The sequence below is a fragment of the Myripristis murdjan genome, chromosome 2 (assembly GCF_902150065.1).
Source record: "Myripristis murdjan chromosome 2, fMyrMur1.1, whole genome shotgun sequence".
Taxonomy (NCBI): domain Eukaryota; kingdom Metazoa; phylum Chordata; class Actinopteri; order Holocentriformes; family Holocentridae; genus Myripristis; species Myripristis murdjan.
This window is the reverse complement of record NC_043981.1, coordinates 15,155,834-15,173,179: the sequence shown is the minus strand read 5'-3', so window position 1 is coordinate 15,173,179 and position 17,346 is coordinate 15,155,834. Positions and strand designations below refer to the sequence as shown.

Here is a 17,346-nt window from a genome sequence, read left to right as displayed (position 1 = left end):
TAAATACAAGAAATCGGATCACAGATCCGACCTTTAAACATATCATTTTAATAAATGAGTTTTTCTTTTAAGTTTTAAAAAGGTTTTCTAATATTCAATTTAAAATTTCCCCTCTCATCCTAGCTATCCCAATTTTTACAACTTTTTTTCCCTGATACCTAATAACATTTACCGTTACATTTAAAAATGAGCATTTCTGTGGCCAGTGGGCGACTTGTGGCACTTCAATGCTTGTATATGCATTCAGACGCCTTTCTCAAGCATTTAATACAAATTTCTTTCAACTTCAATAAATGTAAATATAGAATTTTTTTTTAGATTTTCATAATAGTTTTTTCTATTCATTTTTATTTCTGGCAACTTAAGTTAAGTAGACCAGAGCCTTTCCAGGGAGCCATCAGTGAAATACAATATGCACATGATAAATGTATAGTATTGGTTTTATTTATACACCCAAACAAACATTTGTGATTAGCCTTGTTTATTCACAAATCATGAACATCTTGTTGTGTACATTTATTTCAAAACGAAACAGTCCAAACAGTCCAAGTCTGGGCCAAATCAGTCAGAAACAGCTATCAGATTGAAGGGCAATTGAGAGTTTCCAATCCACTGGAGGTGCATGTCTTTGGACTGTGGGAGGAAACCGGAGCACCCGGAGGAAACCCACGCTAACACGGGGAGAACATGCAAACTCCACCGTGCTGCCCAGACAATGATCCCAAACCCCCAGAAATACTCACCTTCCTGGCTTAGAACCGATTTAGAAACTGATTTTTTTTCTTGAATTAATGTCCCTAATGCAAGTAAAACCCATTTGACGACTACTGAATGTGCCAGTGTATTTTTACCTCTGATGCCGTTCACCCAAAAATGTCCATTATCTATTAATGGTCAAGCTAGTCAAAGCGCTCCTATCACATCTATCACTGACACAACTATTGCATATAAATGTGTCTGGTTCTTTAAAGCTTCAAAAATGACCATAAAATATCTCCAAAAGAGATTTTCATGGTAATTTTCATCAACAATGACAAACAAATTCTCTTCAGATCCACTCAAATCTCGAAGGTAACCTATTTTGACCCCAAAATGTTAAATTTCTTCCAAAGGTGAGGAGCAACTCTGCATCTTTGTGCTTTATCGTGTTGTTCTTCTTCTCCGTCTTCTTCTTCTGGGGCTCACTTCTCTGAAAATGAAAAGGCAACAGTCATCAGAACCTCAGCCAAGTTCAATGGAATGAATTTTAGTGTGGAAAGAAAAGACAGATGAAACATTACGACTGTTTAATACTGTAATCACTTCATATCACAATACTTGGAGTACTTGGAGGAGCATCAACCCCCATCAATAACAACAAACAAATTCTCTTCAGATCAACACAAATCTTGAAGTTGACTATTTTGATCTTCAAATGTCAAATGTTTGCCTCCAAGCAAAAAAGAAAAAACGATCCTGACTCTGCATCTTTGTGCTTTATCATTGTTGTTGTTCTTCTTCTCCATCTTCTTCTTCTGGGGCTCACTTCTCTGAAAATGAAAAGACAACAGTCATCAGTGCCTCAACCAACTTCAGTGAAATTAATTATAGTGTGGAAAAACCAGACAGTTGAAACACAAGTGGAGGTGAAAATCTCCTACCAGATGAGATGTGAGTCTGCTCCACATGGGTCAGGGGAACGGATGTGGAGTCCACAGCTGGAGCTTCAGCAGGGCTGCTCTGTGGAATGGACATGAGCACAACATAGCTGGATTAGATGGCCCTTCAGTTTCAAAGTCACTGACTGATAGACTCAAACACTATCTCCTCCTGGCACGTGCAGAGGGGGGGGCGGAGGGTGCTGGAGCACCTGCCCCTTTGCCCCTTGATGACCAAAGTGCCCTTTTGTCAGTCTTTTTTTTTTTTTTTTTTTTTTTTTTTTTTGTAAGTGCGTGTGTGAAAGTCTGTCTGTGTGGCCCAAAATAATAAGAAATAAAACAAAATAATAATAATTTAGATCTACCTTGGTCAGTCACATGATCCGCGACGTGCCCTCACTCTGCCCTCACTGCCCTGACGTGCCCAGACGTGCCATGTAGCTAAGCGCTGCTAAGCAGCTAGAGACAGACACTGCAAGTCTCGCGACACCGAAGAAGACCCGCGGGAGTAAACAGCTGGTCCGGTGAGTCGGTTTTGCAGCGGTATTCGTTTGTGCACAGTGTATTCTTGCAAGATGACTGACGAAGTGAAGCGAGCAATGAGCATCCTCTGTGTCAACTGTGTGCAGAGTCAGACGAGTGAGTGAGTACGTTAACCACACAGCGGGCTGTGGGGAAAAAGTATGTCAGGCTTCTTGTTGTTTCTGTATGTTTCTCTTATCATGGGCAAAGTGCATTAGAGAGATGTCAAGCAGTGTTTTTCCTATGTTTCTAGAGGCAATGAGGCATAGACTATATTATTTCACTAAAACAATGCACTATGCATATTCACATAATTTTGGACTATTACAGTATAAATACAACAACTAGACTTTGTAAAGTTTCTGAAGAAGTTTTGATGTGCTTGCCACCCTTGCAACCGCCTGGACATGCGCTGAACCAACAGCCCTATGCTGTTTGTGGGTTGTGTAGTGTTGTTGCTCTTGCCCAGGTGGGGAGTTGAACCCTGGTCTCCTGCATGGCAGGCAGAGACACTATCCACTGTGCCATTGGGGCTTGTGTGGACTGAGAGAGAGAAATTAGGTTCTATAACGCACACAGCATGAGTGACAGTGGTGCTTGGGAGAGAATCGCTTAAAAGTAGTGGTCAAACAAATGCTTTTATCTCAATGACAGTAAGTCCAAGCAGAAAATAAAAAGGTATTATGAGAAAGGTAAGGCTTTGGGCTTTCAAACTGTGTCAAAATTATGTTCCAACAATTAGAAGAATTTGAATTGTGATTTTCTCAATCTCTCATTTTTGTATCATTACTTGTTTGTTTATAACATTTACACACAAATATAATATGCATACAAAATATATAACTTTTAGAACTTTGGATAGTCAAACTGAATAAAATCACAAAAATATTTAAATACATCATTCAATTATTTTTTTACTTCATTATCCGCACTAGGAATAATTGTAGCAAACGTTGCTACAGTTCAACCAGTTATATTGTAAGGTACGTTTCTGTATGGTGTTTCAAATTTGTGTTCCATGTTTTAACTTTGAGCACCTGCCCCTCCAGATGTCTCTGCACGGCCCTGATCTCCTCCTTACCTTTTGGTAAGCACCTTCTTTCTAAATGGCAGTTGGTAATACAACATTTTTGTGCAGTTAAAATGAACCAATTCTGCCTCTAACTCGTTCAACCTGAGCGGCCTCCACCACAGACAAAGGAGTTCTCCTCGGATCCATGTGAATCTTGCAGGTCCATTATGAAGACCCTGGCTCCTCATTGGTGCACTTGGGCTTGAAGCACCTGGTCATTGCCTTGAAGATTGCTGAGAAGAAGCGGCGGACTATGCTCTTCTTTTTTTTCTTCTTAGGCTTGCTGCTCTCTGAAATGGAAAAGACGACAGTCATGAGTGCCCCAACCAACTTTAATGGAATTCATTATAGTGTGGAAGACATAGACAGTTGAAACACAAGCGGAGGTGAAAATCTCCTACCAGATGAGATGCGAGTCTGTTTTGCATCGGTCCGGGGAACAGATGTGGCCACAGCTGGAGCTTCAGCAGGGCTGCTCTGTGGAAGGGATGTGGCCACAGCTGGATGAGCTGGCCCCTCGGTTTCAAAGTCACTTTCACTGACCGACTCCAGCACTAGCATCTCCTGAACGCTGTGGGTCTTGTTGGGAGCGGCCTGGGGGCTAAACACACACACACACACACACACACACACACACGTTATCTTCCTATATGAACCCCATCAATTTCATGCCTTTAACAGAGGTATGATGCAGGTGGACTGGTTTAATGAGTGCACAGACTGCCTGATCTGCTCTCACTATGGCTGAACTTCATCACCTCCCTCCTCCTCCACCTTTATCTGAGGGATGAGTGCAGCGGCCAGAGAACATAACCTTATTTGCACAAACACCAACCACATACAAACACTTACGGAGAGCTGCTGAGGAGGCGACTCTGTGTAATAAATGGATGAGCGAGGATTTCACTGGGAGTAATTCTCACTGTGGCATCCATCTGAAGCATTTCCTTTAGTAAGTTGACAGATTCCCTCCTGGCAGCAGTCTCACTGACACTTTCTCCATAAGAGCGCAACTTTTTCAGCTCATCCAGGGATTTGAACTTGGGGTAGAAATCTCTGGGCTCCACACCGCTTTTCTTGGCATACTCCTCTGGGGACTTCATAAATGTAAAGTGTATTTTAGTGTATTTGTGGGTTAATGCTCCAAATAAAGTATCTTAAACACAGAAGAAAATATTGAGGAGAAAATATCTGCAAAGCTAAAATAGGGATGTTGTTTTACCATGAGTTCCCAGTGCTGGCTCCTAACAGAGAATGGTGGACTTTTGTAAATATTCCTTGTTTTGAGACCAGCATCCAGAAGATGTTCCTCCGGCTTCCCCAGGATGTGGACGATGTATCGCATCTGGAGACAAAGCACAGCATATATTCATATTCAAATTCATTCATTCATATTCATTATTTATAATTACCGTATTTCACCAATTAATCGCCCGGGCGTTTAATACGCAAAATCAACTTGGACCCCAGGCGTTTAAAAGAATCAGGCGGCTATTCGCTGCAGGCCTTTATTTATTTTTGCACAGACCTGCACCAGGCCATTATCGTGATGACAGTTACTGTCCAACATATTTACAGTCGGTCGATTTAAGATTACGGTACACCCTTTTTTTCTAACGTTAGCTAGCTCTCTTATTTTGACAGAAAACGGAAGTGCGGCACAGTTATTGTGCGGCTAACTGTTTACTTCTGCAAAAATAAGGTGAGTAGCCTTATTTTGGGTTACATCAATATAATGCAAATAATCGCCCCGGCGGTTATTCGGGTGGGCGTTTAATACGCAAAATGGGTGCAGACCCCAGGCGTTTAAAAGAACCAGGCGGCTATTTGCGGCCGGGCGATTAATTGGTGAAATGCGGTATATAGATTTGTCTGCACTGCTCTTGCAGTGTGCTCAATAATGAACATCCACTAATAACTGGAAGGTGAGAAAATTGAATGGTTTCACGAGAGAAAGCTGGCTCAAAGATGATTTGGATTTGGTGTCTATGTAGCCAGCAGCATCAGCTGTTCAAGATCTGGGTAGTGTCTAATCATGGAAATTCTGAACAAAAATGAATGACTCCCTTCAAAAACATAAATCATTAAGGATGAGTCCCTGTTGTGTTTTCATTTCCATCTGTGTATACTTGTGTGTGGTGTATAGCGCCCTAAACAGATGTCTGTTTATTTGGAGTATTTATACTTTTGACACTCCGGTTTTGAACCCAGGTGGTGAGAGGTAACCATCAAGACACACGTTTTTGATGTACTATAAATCAAAACATAAAATTTTAGGGACAAAATAACATCTAGATCCAGTCGGCCCTCATGGTGAACCGAGTCTGGCCTTCAGCAGTACTACAACTACTTGGAATAATATTTTTACTAATTACAAGGTCTTGGACGGCCTGGTCCCTGCATATACAGTTGAGTTGTTAAGCACTTATGTGAGCTGTCAGCCACTCAGATCATCCAATCAAGGCCTTTAATCTGTTCCTACATGAAATCCAGAGGTGACGGTGCCTCTAAACTTTGGAACAGCCGTATGCATGAATGAAAGGTATGCATGTATACTTGTACTTTTTTAATCGTACATGTGAAGCACAAACTTCACATGTAGGATTAAAAAGCTGTGCTTTAAAAAGTGCTATAAGAATAAAACTGTCAATGTTATTATTATTGCTATTGTGCAGAAAGGTAGCAGAGGTTAGTTGTAGTAAAGTACTCACCATATCATAGTCAGTCATCCCAGGGAAGAGCGGGTATCCGAGCATCATGTCAGCCATCACGCATCCAAGGGACCAGATGTCGATGGCCTCGGAAAATGGAAGACCCAAAATGATTTCTGGAGATCTGAGAGGGAAAGAAACACAAAACAGGGAATGAGAAGAACCATCATGTTTTCAGGACAAAGAGTACAACATGGGACACGACAAAAACCCCTTACAACAAAAAACAAGCACGCCCAGCAACAGCACAAGGCTGGCACTGCAGGTTATTATTGTGTAGCCTTGAATTCAGCACTGGACCTCCTGATGATGGACAGCAGTTGCAGGCTGCTACTTGTTCACGGTGCAGAAGCTGCAGACACTGCAGTGGGGCAGCGGTTCACATGTCTACAGTTCTCACCTGTAGAAAATGGGCTGCTGAAGGGAACCCTGCTTGGCTTCAGACACATGAATCGCCAAGCCAAAATCGATGAGTTTCACCCTCAGCGGCTTTTGGAAACGATTCACCAACATGATGTTGTCCATTTTGAGATCAGTGTGGATCACTCCGATGCTCTTCAGGGCGTCGAATGCCACGGCCATCTGCAAGCACACAGTCAGTCATGTAAAAACAGAGCATGTGCTACAAACTGGAAACTGAAAAAGCTTTGAATTTGACTTAATTGCTGATGGTATCCTCACCTGTTGGATGATGCATCTGACCTGGTCTAGAGGCAGAGCTTTCAAGTTCCTCTGCTCCATGTATGCCAACAGGCTGATGTCCAAAACTTCAAACACCAGGTGGATGTCGTTGTGTGTCCTGAAGCTTTCGTAACAGTGCACGATGTTACACTTGTTCGTCTTCAGGCTTCTTATTTTCTTCAGCATGAGTACCTGGGAACACATGATCGGTTTGAAATGATCTTGTTATCAACAGATTGACAGTTCATGTGTTACATACCAAACCTTTTTTTTTGATTGATCATTTACATTCCCCCTGCCTGGTTTCATTTTCTTTCCACTGGATTCGTTTTTAAAGGCAGAAAGAGACACACTTTGAATGTGTCTAGACAAAGTCCCCTTCTTCACACCAGTGACTGATCAATCTGTGTATACACATTGTTAGGTCCACCTGTACAATCTAATACAGCCCAAAACAAATGTTATCCATTTGAATTAGTTTCTTTTCCTGCTGCCAATAATGCTCAGGTTTTCTTTTTGTCACAGTAATAGAGATGTTCATTCAATTCTATGTTTGGCATTGAGCTCATAGTTTATTGTTTATTGTTTATTAGCATCCCCATCAGCTACAGCATGGCTGCAGCTATTCTTCCTGAGGTCCGCCAACATTTTAAAATGATACAATTCTTAAAATAACATAATAAAAGCAAACCTAAAGAGGCTTAAATAGATGAAAGAAAATACCATATGCAGAAAAAAATACTCTGCAAATAAGAATCTGCCCTAAGCAGAGACATACTAAGAAATTAAAATAGCAAATTAGAACATCACAGAGAACAAAAATGAAACAAAAACACTGCAGCAGTTTAGTATCTGTCTGAGGTCAAATCCCCCCAAAACTGAAAAGCTGTCCTCAATCCATTTCATTTGTAGTCACAGACTTCACCACAGAGAGAAATACATTCAACAGTCATAACTATGTTTCAGTTCCCAGCAAGTCAGACAATCAATCTCAGCTAAATGCTTATTTAAATGATTTTTATTTTTATATTCTATAATTATCATTCATACTTATTCAAAAGATATTGCTTAACTAATGGTTTGAATGTTCTTTTGCCAATTGTTTGTGTGATGTGCTCATACATGGCTCTGTACACAACAGTTCTTTTACCAACATTAGACTTTACTGTTGGCAGTGCAAAATATCCTCCAGCCGCCTGTCTGGTGATGCATTTATTGTAACCACAGCTGTAACATAGTTCTTGGTATAATACATGAGGAGTCTTTGTTATGGACACATTTCTCATAAATAATAGTAATGAATAAAGTAATCTATTCCTAACCCTTAACCAATCAAGATTCTTATGCACACTTGTCATCCAATTACAACCAAGAACAATGCGTGCAGCTCTGTTTTGTATTTTTTGCAGTTTTTCAATCATATCTGCAGTTGCATTTGACCATACTGCGGGGCAATAGTCAAGATTTGATATAATTAAGGCCTGAATTACTAGTTTAGTTGCTTTTGGAGTTAAACATGTCCTGTGTCTTCTTATAACAGAAATACCATTTCCCATTTTATTAACTATCTTATTTATATGTGATTTCCATGACAATTTTTCATCAGTGGCTATTCCCAACAGCCTGGTCTCCTGCACCTGCTTGATACGGCCCTGTTTTATTTTAAGATTTAACTGTGGGTTAATTCCTGATATTAGTGCTGCTGTTGGACTGGACTGGACACCTTTCAATATAATGTAGTCCAGTACAAAACTCCTGCAAACTACAACCTCAATGATGAACTTATAATTAAACTGACACATTCTCCACACTGCCAACACAAACTGAAACTGAAACTTTGTTAAAAGGTAGAGTTTATGGCGGGGGTGTTGCATTTAACTGCATTAGACTGTACAGGTGGACTTATAAATAATAAAGTGTGACACTGTATAATTAATAATGAGCAAATGCAACACCGTCTTCTGCCGCAAAAGCAATAAAGTCGCTCACTTCTCGCTGGGCCCATCTTTCCTTTGGGGCTTTAATGGTCTTGACGGCCACGGCCTCTTTGGTGTCCAGTTTGAGGCAGCTGCAGACGCTGCCGTAGGCGCCTCGTCCCAGTTGGTTCAGGAACCTGTAGTTAATCCAGCGGCTGTCGTGGTGGGCGGCTGGAGTACTGTCCATGGCAGCTGAAGTATTTTCCTGGTTTTCCATTGCGAATGTAGTTTTCCGACAGAAACATGAGCAGAAAACTGGTAGAAAAGGAAAAAATATATATATAATTCAACAAGGTTTTTATCAAGCCTATGTAAATGTTAAAAAAAAAAAAAAAAAAAAAAACCCTAAGCCTACAATTTCACCAGGAAAACTTAAAAGTCCACAAGTATGAAGTAAATTTTGTAGCTATAGCTAATATTTTGATGCCTGTTGACTTTACAGTCCGAGCCACCAAGTTCAGTTCAGGTCAGTATGGTGTTAGTTTAACTTGATTAAAAAATAAAAATGTAGACAGAAGTGTTAGGCTATTCTTTGTCAAACGTACTAAGGCTGCTACTTAAAGGGGAATTTTTTTTTTTACCATATGGCAGCAGGCGGCTAAGGTTGGACCGTTAAGTTTGATTTAAAAAATAAATCTATAAATAGCTCAAGTCAAATTAAACCGCTTGACCGAGCAGCTGGAAGTAACGTGAACTCACCTGAGTACGAACGCAGAGTGAGACCAGTTCGCGCGCGGCTCCCCATTTTGGTTCTGGAATCCGCTTTGTGACGGCACAATCCGGGAGGTCTGACAGCTGATTGTACCGTCAGAACTCCCAAACCTGGGCCAATCAGCGGGCCTGAACCTCTGAAGGATCACATTTACTCCAATATGAATGTATTGATCCACACAGACACACAGAACAGAAATAACTGATCATTTTAATGGAACTGAGAAAAAATAAAGTCATGAAAATGAAAATGGGTGGACTGGTGCAGTCTCCACTTTTTCCTCTCCATTATGGAAATCAGCAGGCAGTGTTTGTGTTTTGTGCCTGTGCTGACCTCAGATCAGACCAGATCTTAAGGGCCCTCTCCAATTCTGGTCATATTACAATTATAGCAAAGTGTTATAAGCTATACCTGACATATAAACGTAGTTTGTTTCCACAGAGATCAACAGTTTGGTGTTGTTTGTATGGATCTGTTGCATGTGGTAAGGTGTGTGTTTGGTGCAGTGAGTCCAGAGGTGTTGATCTCTGGTGCAGCTGGGATACACCCTGAGAGCAGGTGAACCTCAGCAGCCTGTGAAAATACAGGGAGCCTCAAAAACCTGAACCATGCAAACTAACTTATGCATGCTGACGCCATCACTAAACATGCTGTTAGTATAGCTAACACAGCTCATATTACTAATAATAATTATAAGAAGTTTAAAATTGAAATTGAGAGCAAAGAAGAGAAAACAGCAGTGATGATAGATGTAGTGATTTCCAGTAAGATCAAATGAATATGAGAAGCATTGTGAGGCACCAGGGACTCAGAGAGGAACTGGAAAGGGTGTGGAAAGTGAAAGCATTCTTGGTCCCAGTGGTGATCAGAGCACTCGTGGCACATGTGGTCGGGACCCTCAAACTGAGGCAGGCTCTGAGACCTTCAAGGAACAACTGGCATCTCTGTCCAAAAAAAACCCCCAACAATAATAACACATTTGATTTATGTAGCACCTTTCAAAACACAACTCCAAAGTGCTCTTCAATAATAATAAAAAAACTATATTAAAAGAATTAAAAGGTCACAGTGAGCTAAAAGCCATAAAAAACTAAACACATTAAATCAAATTAGAAGAAGCATGAGAAGTCATCATGTGCCTATCATGGGAAGAGTAAAATACAGCGGGTTGCAGCTTCCATCCCGCACTGAAATATCTTCTCCATCAGTGTGCAGCTTCTATAAAGTGGGCTACAGGGAAAGAAGTAAATAAGTTTTTTGTATATTCATTGTTTTTTACTGAAAAACTGCAAGAAGCCAGGAGATTTTTATTTTATTTTATTTTTATTTTATTTATTTTTTTGAGAGGAAAATTGTTGCATGAAGTTTCAGTGTTTTCTTTTTCACAAAGGATGTCAGATAAGCCGATGCTTTCTTTAGAGATGTCTGTAAAATGTTAAAAATGAATAAACTGATCGAATGACTGGGCCTTTCTAACACACAGTCGCTGTCTTAAAAGGCCAGCAACAACTTTGGTTGAGGGTTGTGGGTCTGTTTTATCTGCAAAGATGTTTTTTGTGGATGAACACACTCTCTCTCTCTCTCTCTCTCTCTCTCTCTCTCTCTCTCACACACACACACACACACACACACACACGCACAAAGAATATACAGTTAATATGCAAACACAAATTAAAACACACTGCCAACAAATAATTTTGCATCACAGTATAACAAGTTGATAAATCTCAGTCAAGTAATTTCAGGCAAAATGTCATTCCTCATCTGCATGTGCGTGCATGTGCACACACGTGTGTGTGTGTGTGTGTGTGTGTGTGAGCTGTTTCTGATGCCATCTGCACAACAGCAAAGGAACCATTTCAAGGAACAAAAACCAAAATCAAACAAAACAACATTTTTGGAGGATGTGAAACATAATCAAGAACTAAAGTGATCCCTAATCTTGCCAGGGTAAAAACAAAAAAAAAAAGGTTGCGGCAGTTACAGGCCACATTTATGATATTAGTGTGTCTGACAAATGCAACAGAACAGCAATCTCAAAAAACAACCTCTCAGCGTGTGTTCGTGCTCTGTGCCTGCGTTAATGAGTCAAGGCAGAGAGGAAGTGTTAAGGTCACGACCTTCATTTATCTCGGAAGCCCTTCAGCACATGCATGTCTCGGAGGGCTCGGGGCAGAGTGAGCCTCCTCGATCGAGCTCATCACCGATTGGTCACAGAAACAGGAAACGCCGGAAACTGAAGACCTGGCAGGCCAAGCTCCTGAAGTAGAAAACTCAAGACAAAGCACTGACAAGCATGAGGGGGGGGGAAAAAAACAAGCTGAACAGAATGAACTCAGGTGAAAACAGTGAGCAAAATCAGCAGGTAGAATTTGGTCTCTGCTGCCATCTAGTGGTGATCAGCAGACTCTTGAGGTGTAACAGGTGCACATCATGAAGACATGACGCTCATTGGTAAACTTATTATTTCAAACCACAGGCGTCCATTGATTCTTGAGGTTGTCAGACTTTACATAGAGCTTCATGTCTTTTAGTGAGCACATGATGAAGACACACAGCTAGGGGAACATGTTGATAGGAAGATACACTAAATTTATGTACGTTTTGGCATCATTTTCCAGGACCCAAACAAGGAGTGAATACCAGAAATCAGCCTCCCAGCTTCATACCTATAATATGTTTTCCATCAAGCCAAGGAAAATTTGCAGTTGCTCCAATATAATATAATATACCCCCTCCATAAGAAGTCACCCTGATAAACAGGTATATCACAAAGGAAGATGTTATGGATTTTTGTCATTGCACAGCCGAGCTTTGTTCAAATCCACTGAACTTTATCTGAAATTGTAGCGGCGATCCCAGGGTTTCCAAAGATTCGACATACGTCTAAAAGGATGCACAAGACTTGTAGGTGTTTTCTATTTGATGTGACGCTGCAGCCACAGAACCAAAAGCATCTTGGCTCAGAATATTTTAGACTTCAGACTTCAGACTACTTTATTTATCCTTAAAAAGGCAATTCATTTTCACAGTACCCACTGACAGCCTACATCCACCATCACATCAGTGTCAGGAGCAGACAAACAGTACATGGACAGGGGGAGCCCAAGGAACAAGTGCAAAATTTACAAATAAATTCAATAAAATAGATAAATAAATGTATCAATATAAATAAAAACAACTTTCACTCAGTATAAGTGTGATGTAGCTTCAGTGAAGCTGCACTTAGGAGATGTAGGATCCTGGTGCCATGGTGCCGCCTCCAGACGTGACAACATCTTCACTGTTTCCTGTTTGTTCAGAGGAACACTGATGAAGCCCTGATAGGTGAGGCATCTGCCAAATCCACAAGACTATTTCTTTGCACTTAAGAGAGCAAACCGTCTCTTCCCCTGATATGTTTGCATATTCGTAGTAGAGTTAGGATGAGAGAGAGTGTGGGCTGCCCCCAGAAAGTTTCAGATGGGTTATTACTGCTAAACACTGTTTGTGTTTGTGGCTCATGTGGTAATACAGAAATGAGTTCATCTTAACCCCTTCAGACCCTGCGTCCACTGGAATGGACATGACATATTTCTGTCTCTAAACCAATAAATACTGGGTAACTGAATGATGTCATTAATGCTGGTTACTGGTTGGATCCTGATTATCCAATCATAATCATGTTATGACTTTGAGCACGCTCTGAGAGAGTGACAGACATCGGACAAGACAAGCATGGCTGAGCGACTGCAGAGAGGGAGGAGTCAGTGCCCATTTTCAACCAAAAATATAAATTTATGTTCATGATGGCCAAACAAATTTTCTGTCAGCATAAATTTACTCATTATTTTAAGTAATTTTGAACATACATCATATGGCTAATTTACAGGATTTTTTCAAAGTCTGATGTCCATTGTAATGGACATGAAAAAATACTATTAAAAACATGAGTTTGTTTTTATGTTGGAGAGGAATCAGAATCAGTTAATTTTTTTTTTTTTTTTTTTTTTTGCCCAGCAGAAAAAATGCGGGTCTGAAGGGGTTAAACAATTTTCTCACTTTGGAATAAAAAAAGAAATGTAGTGGAGGTTAACACACTTCTTTCAGTTTCCCTTCATTTTTATTTGCAGAACAAATTTATGGGTTAACCTTTATAATCTAAATTCATAGTGCAGACTACAGCTCTGTAAATACCATCAAACTGATGCAAGCTGTACAGTTGGAAGTTAAAATTATCCTTGATTTTGGAAATGATCATTGATTTGTGTTACCATGGGCAGCTTTTTGTCTCATGATGATTACTGACTGAAAGTTAATAACCACTAAGTCCCTGCACAGTGTAGTACAGTACAGTAATTTATTTATTTGAAATGTTTAATTAAACCATTATCAAAACCATTGTCTTTTGCCTCTAGAGTGACAACTTGTCACAGTGTAAGCGAGGCACGCTCATTTCTTGTTCTACAGTGCTTCCAGAAAGTATTCGCAGCACTTCACTTTTTCCACATTTTTTTTGTTTTCCAGACAACACCCCATAATGACAATGTAAAAAAAGTTTTTGTGAAATTTTTGCAAATTTATTAAAAATAAAAAACTAAGAAATCACATGTACATAAGTACTATTCACAGCCTTTGCAATGAGGCTCAAAAATGAGCTCAGGTGCATCCTGATTTCACTGATCATCCTTGAGATGTTTCTGCAGCTTAACTGGAGTCAGTTAAGCTGCAAAAATTCAGTTGATTGGACATGATTTGGAAAGGCACACGCCCGTCTATATAAGATCCCACAGTTGACAGTGCACGTCAGAGCACAAACCAAGCATGAAGTTAAATGAATTGTTTGTAGACCTCCGAGACAGGATTGTCTCTAGGCACAAATTTGTGCTGCCAAATAAGCACAGTGGCCTCCATCATCCGTAAGTGGAAGAAGTTCATAACCACCAGGACTCTTCCTAGAGCTGGCCGGCCATCCAAACTGAGCGCTGGGGGGAGAAGGGCCTTAGTCAGGGAGACGACCAAGACCCCGATGGTCACTCTGTCAGAGCTCCAGAGTTCCTCTGTGGAGAGAGGAGAACCTTCCAGAAGAACAACCATCTCTGCAGCAATCCACAAATCAGGCCTGTATGGTAGAGTGGCCAGACGGAAGCCCCATTAGCAAAAGGGACATGGCAGCCCACCTGGAGTTTGCCAAAAGGCACCTGAAGGACTCTCGGACCATGAGAAACCAAATGCTCTGGTCTGATGAGACAAAGATTGAACTCTTTGGTGTGAATGCCAGGCGTCACGTTTGGAGGACACCAGGCACCGCTCATCACCAGGCCAACACCATCCCTACAGTGAAGCATGGTGGTGGCAGCATCATGCTGTGGGGATGTTTTTCTCAGCGGCAGGAACTGGGAGACTAGTCAGGATAGAGGGAAAGATGAATGCAGCAATGTACAGAGACATCCTGGATGAGCACGTGCTCCAGAGCACTCTTCACCTCAGACTGGGGCGACGGTTCATCTTTTAGCAGGACAACGACCCTAAGCGCATAGCCAGGATATCAAAGGAGAGGCTTCAGGACAACTCTGTGAATGTCCTTGAGTGGCCCAGCCAGAGCCCTGACTTGAATCCGATTGAACATCTCTGGAGAGATCTGAAAATGGCTGTGCACCGACGCTTCGCATCCAACCTGATGGAGCTTGAGAGGTGCTGCAAAGAGGAATGGGCGAAACGTCCCAAAGATAGGTGTGCCAAGCTTGTGGCATCATATTCAAAAAGACTTGAGGTTGTAATTGCTGCCAAATGTGCATCAACAAAGTACTGAGCAAAGGCTGTGAATACTTATGTACATGTGATTTGAGGAAAAATTGAGGAAAAAAATGAATTTAATCAATTTTGGTATAAGGCTGTAACATAAAATGTGGAAAAAGTGAAGCGCGAATACTTGAAGCGTGAATACTTGAAGCGTGAATACTTGGCGGATGCACTGTAAGTGTGAAAATGGCTCTGCTGAGTTTGCTCTGTGCAGATGAAGACAGATAGGAGGCCTCTTTGTTGGATCATTTCCTCTTGAAACTTCACACACACGAAAAGAACCAAGCGCACGCCTACAGGAAATAACTTTGGTAAAGGAGAGCGCCTGTGCTCAGTTGAGAGTGAAGCTGGTGGTGGTGATGATGGTGATGATGATGATGAAGACGGAGATGGCTGCTGTCTTTGTCAACACGCTCCTTCTGCTCTGCTGCTGCTTCATCACCTCCACAGGTACGAGCAAGGATGGAAAAGAGTCATTTCTCATATTTTTATCAGTTCAGCTTCAGGGATTGCTTTAATTCAATTTGTCACTACATTTTTCAAACAGTTTTGAGAAGTGCCACACCACAAAACAAATGAAGTTGATTTCCTTCTTCTTTTTTTGTTTTAACAGTTTCAGTTTTTTTTTTTCTAGTGTGAATGATTTTCTCTTTTGTATTTCATAGGGAAGATCAAAAGTTCTTTATACCTGAAAATGCCATCTTTTAGTTTTTACATTCAGTTTATTCTGGTGATCTTTTGCCTCTGATCTTTTACCTCAACCATCAGCTGATTGTTATTTTTAATTTCTGTGGGCTCAATATTTGATGATACCAGCTGTTTTTGGCATGTGGGAACAAGGGTGCAAGCACTATGCAAGCACTTTTAAAGGCTGATATAAAAAAAAAAAGCCTTAAAAAACTCCAAAGTATTCAGAGTTGTCAGTGTTTCTCCAATAAGTTTTTCTTGTCAGGGTGAAAAAGCCCCTGAAACAGCTCTTAGACCATCAGAGGACGATAGAAGTCTCCACTAATTTACTAACTAACTAATTTCTACTTTTGTGAATCTGATCAAAATATCTCATTAGAATCAGTTCATGTTAAGGTCTGCCCATAGACGGTCACTGTAGAACTGATCAATTGTACAATCAATATTGTTGGCTAATCAGTGAAACTACATGATGTGAGAGGTGGACAGCGCTGGCTGGACCACATGCTGTCTTTCTTCATCTCTCTGTCTCCAGACACACACAGATATGTAGGAAACTGGAACAAGACACTGTCGAGTAACTTCAAATGCACTCCAAATTTTCTCTGCTGTAATGTCTTTTTTTTATTTTATTTTACAAAAGGACTTTTCAAAATGAGATTACAAAGAACCAAAATGCAACAAACCAGATCAGATTTTTGGGGTCAAACATTTGACCCCAGCAACAGAAACCACAGAGTTTGGCTATAACCGTTATTTTATCTCTTACATGTGTGGTGTCTTTCAGTCTGTCGTTTGTCTTTTATGGTTTCTGCTGTTCAGCGTCTTGGTCAGGCAGTGCAGATGAGAATTTATTCTATGTGGACTTTCCAGGTTAATTATTGGTCAATTAAACAAATAAATAAATAAATTAGTGAGAATATAAGTCAGTAAAATACACCCCAAAATAACAATGAAATACCAACAATTGCAATGACAATATTTCTAAGAGAGCAAATTGATATCTGAATTTAAAATTAACAGAATGAATTTAATAAATAAAAACAAACAATAAAAACAAAGACTTGAAATGAAATACATGAAATTCATTTTAAGACAGATCAAACTGAAGCAGGTATAATGTACACAGTGAGCCATAGTGTCTTTTAGACAGTGTCCACAATAGGAAAACATGCAGTCATTTAATTTTAGACCAATGTGTAGCAAAAAGGCAATAATGTTTGTAATTATGTAGAAATAATTCACTATGATATGAAGTATTTAAATCAACTTATTTTGCTGGATAACCTGGACAAACTACATTACCCAAATAATGAAGCTGCGCTTATCATTGTTATGAATGCCAAAATTATAATCATAAAACCTCACATAATATAGTCTCTTTGGCACTAAAGGTTTAATTAAATTGGCAAACATTAAAGAAAAGCTGTTTTTAAGTGTTGCCAATAAATACTTTGGATGAATAAATGTTTTTTGTTTTTTTTTTTTTTTAACTGCTGTCAATTCTGTGTCTTTCTGACAATCTCTTGCACAGGAAACAGTCAGCAGACAGCGGCAAGCATTTCAA

The 17,346-nt window shown here is 40.2% G+C and overlaps 1 protein-coding gene across 1 annotated transcript in view; it reads left to right on the top strand.

Annotated features, from left to right (window-relative positions):
• The first annotated feature begins 15,433 nt into the window (after positions 1-15,433).
• Positions 15,434-17,346, top strand: part of LOC115373162 (carcinoembryonic antigen-related cell adhesion molecule 1-like) — a 71,126-nt gene continuing 69,213 nt past the window's right edge. The window contains exon 1 of the mRNA XM_030071442.1: positions 15,434-15,542. Within this exon, the coding sequence (XP_029927302.1) occupies positions 15,452-15,542 (91 nt within the window). The 5' untranslated portion in view covers positions 15,434-15,451. The remainder of the gene's footprint in view (positions 15,543-17,346) is intronic.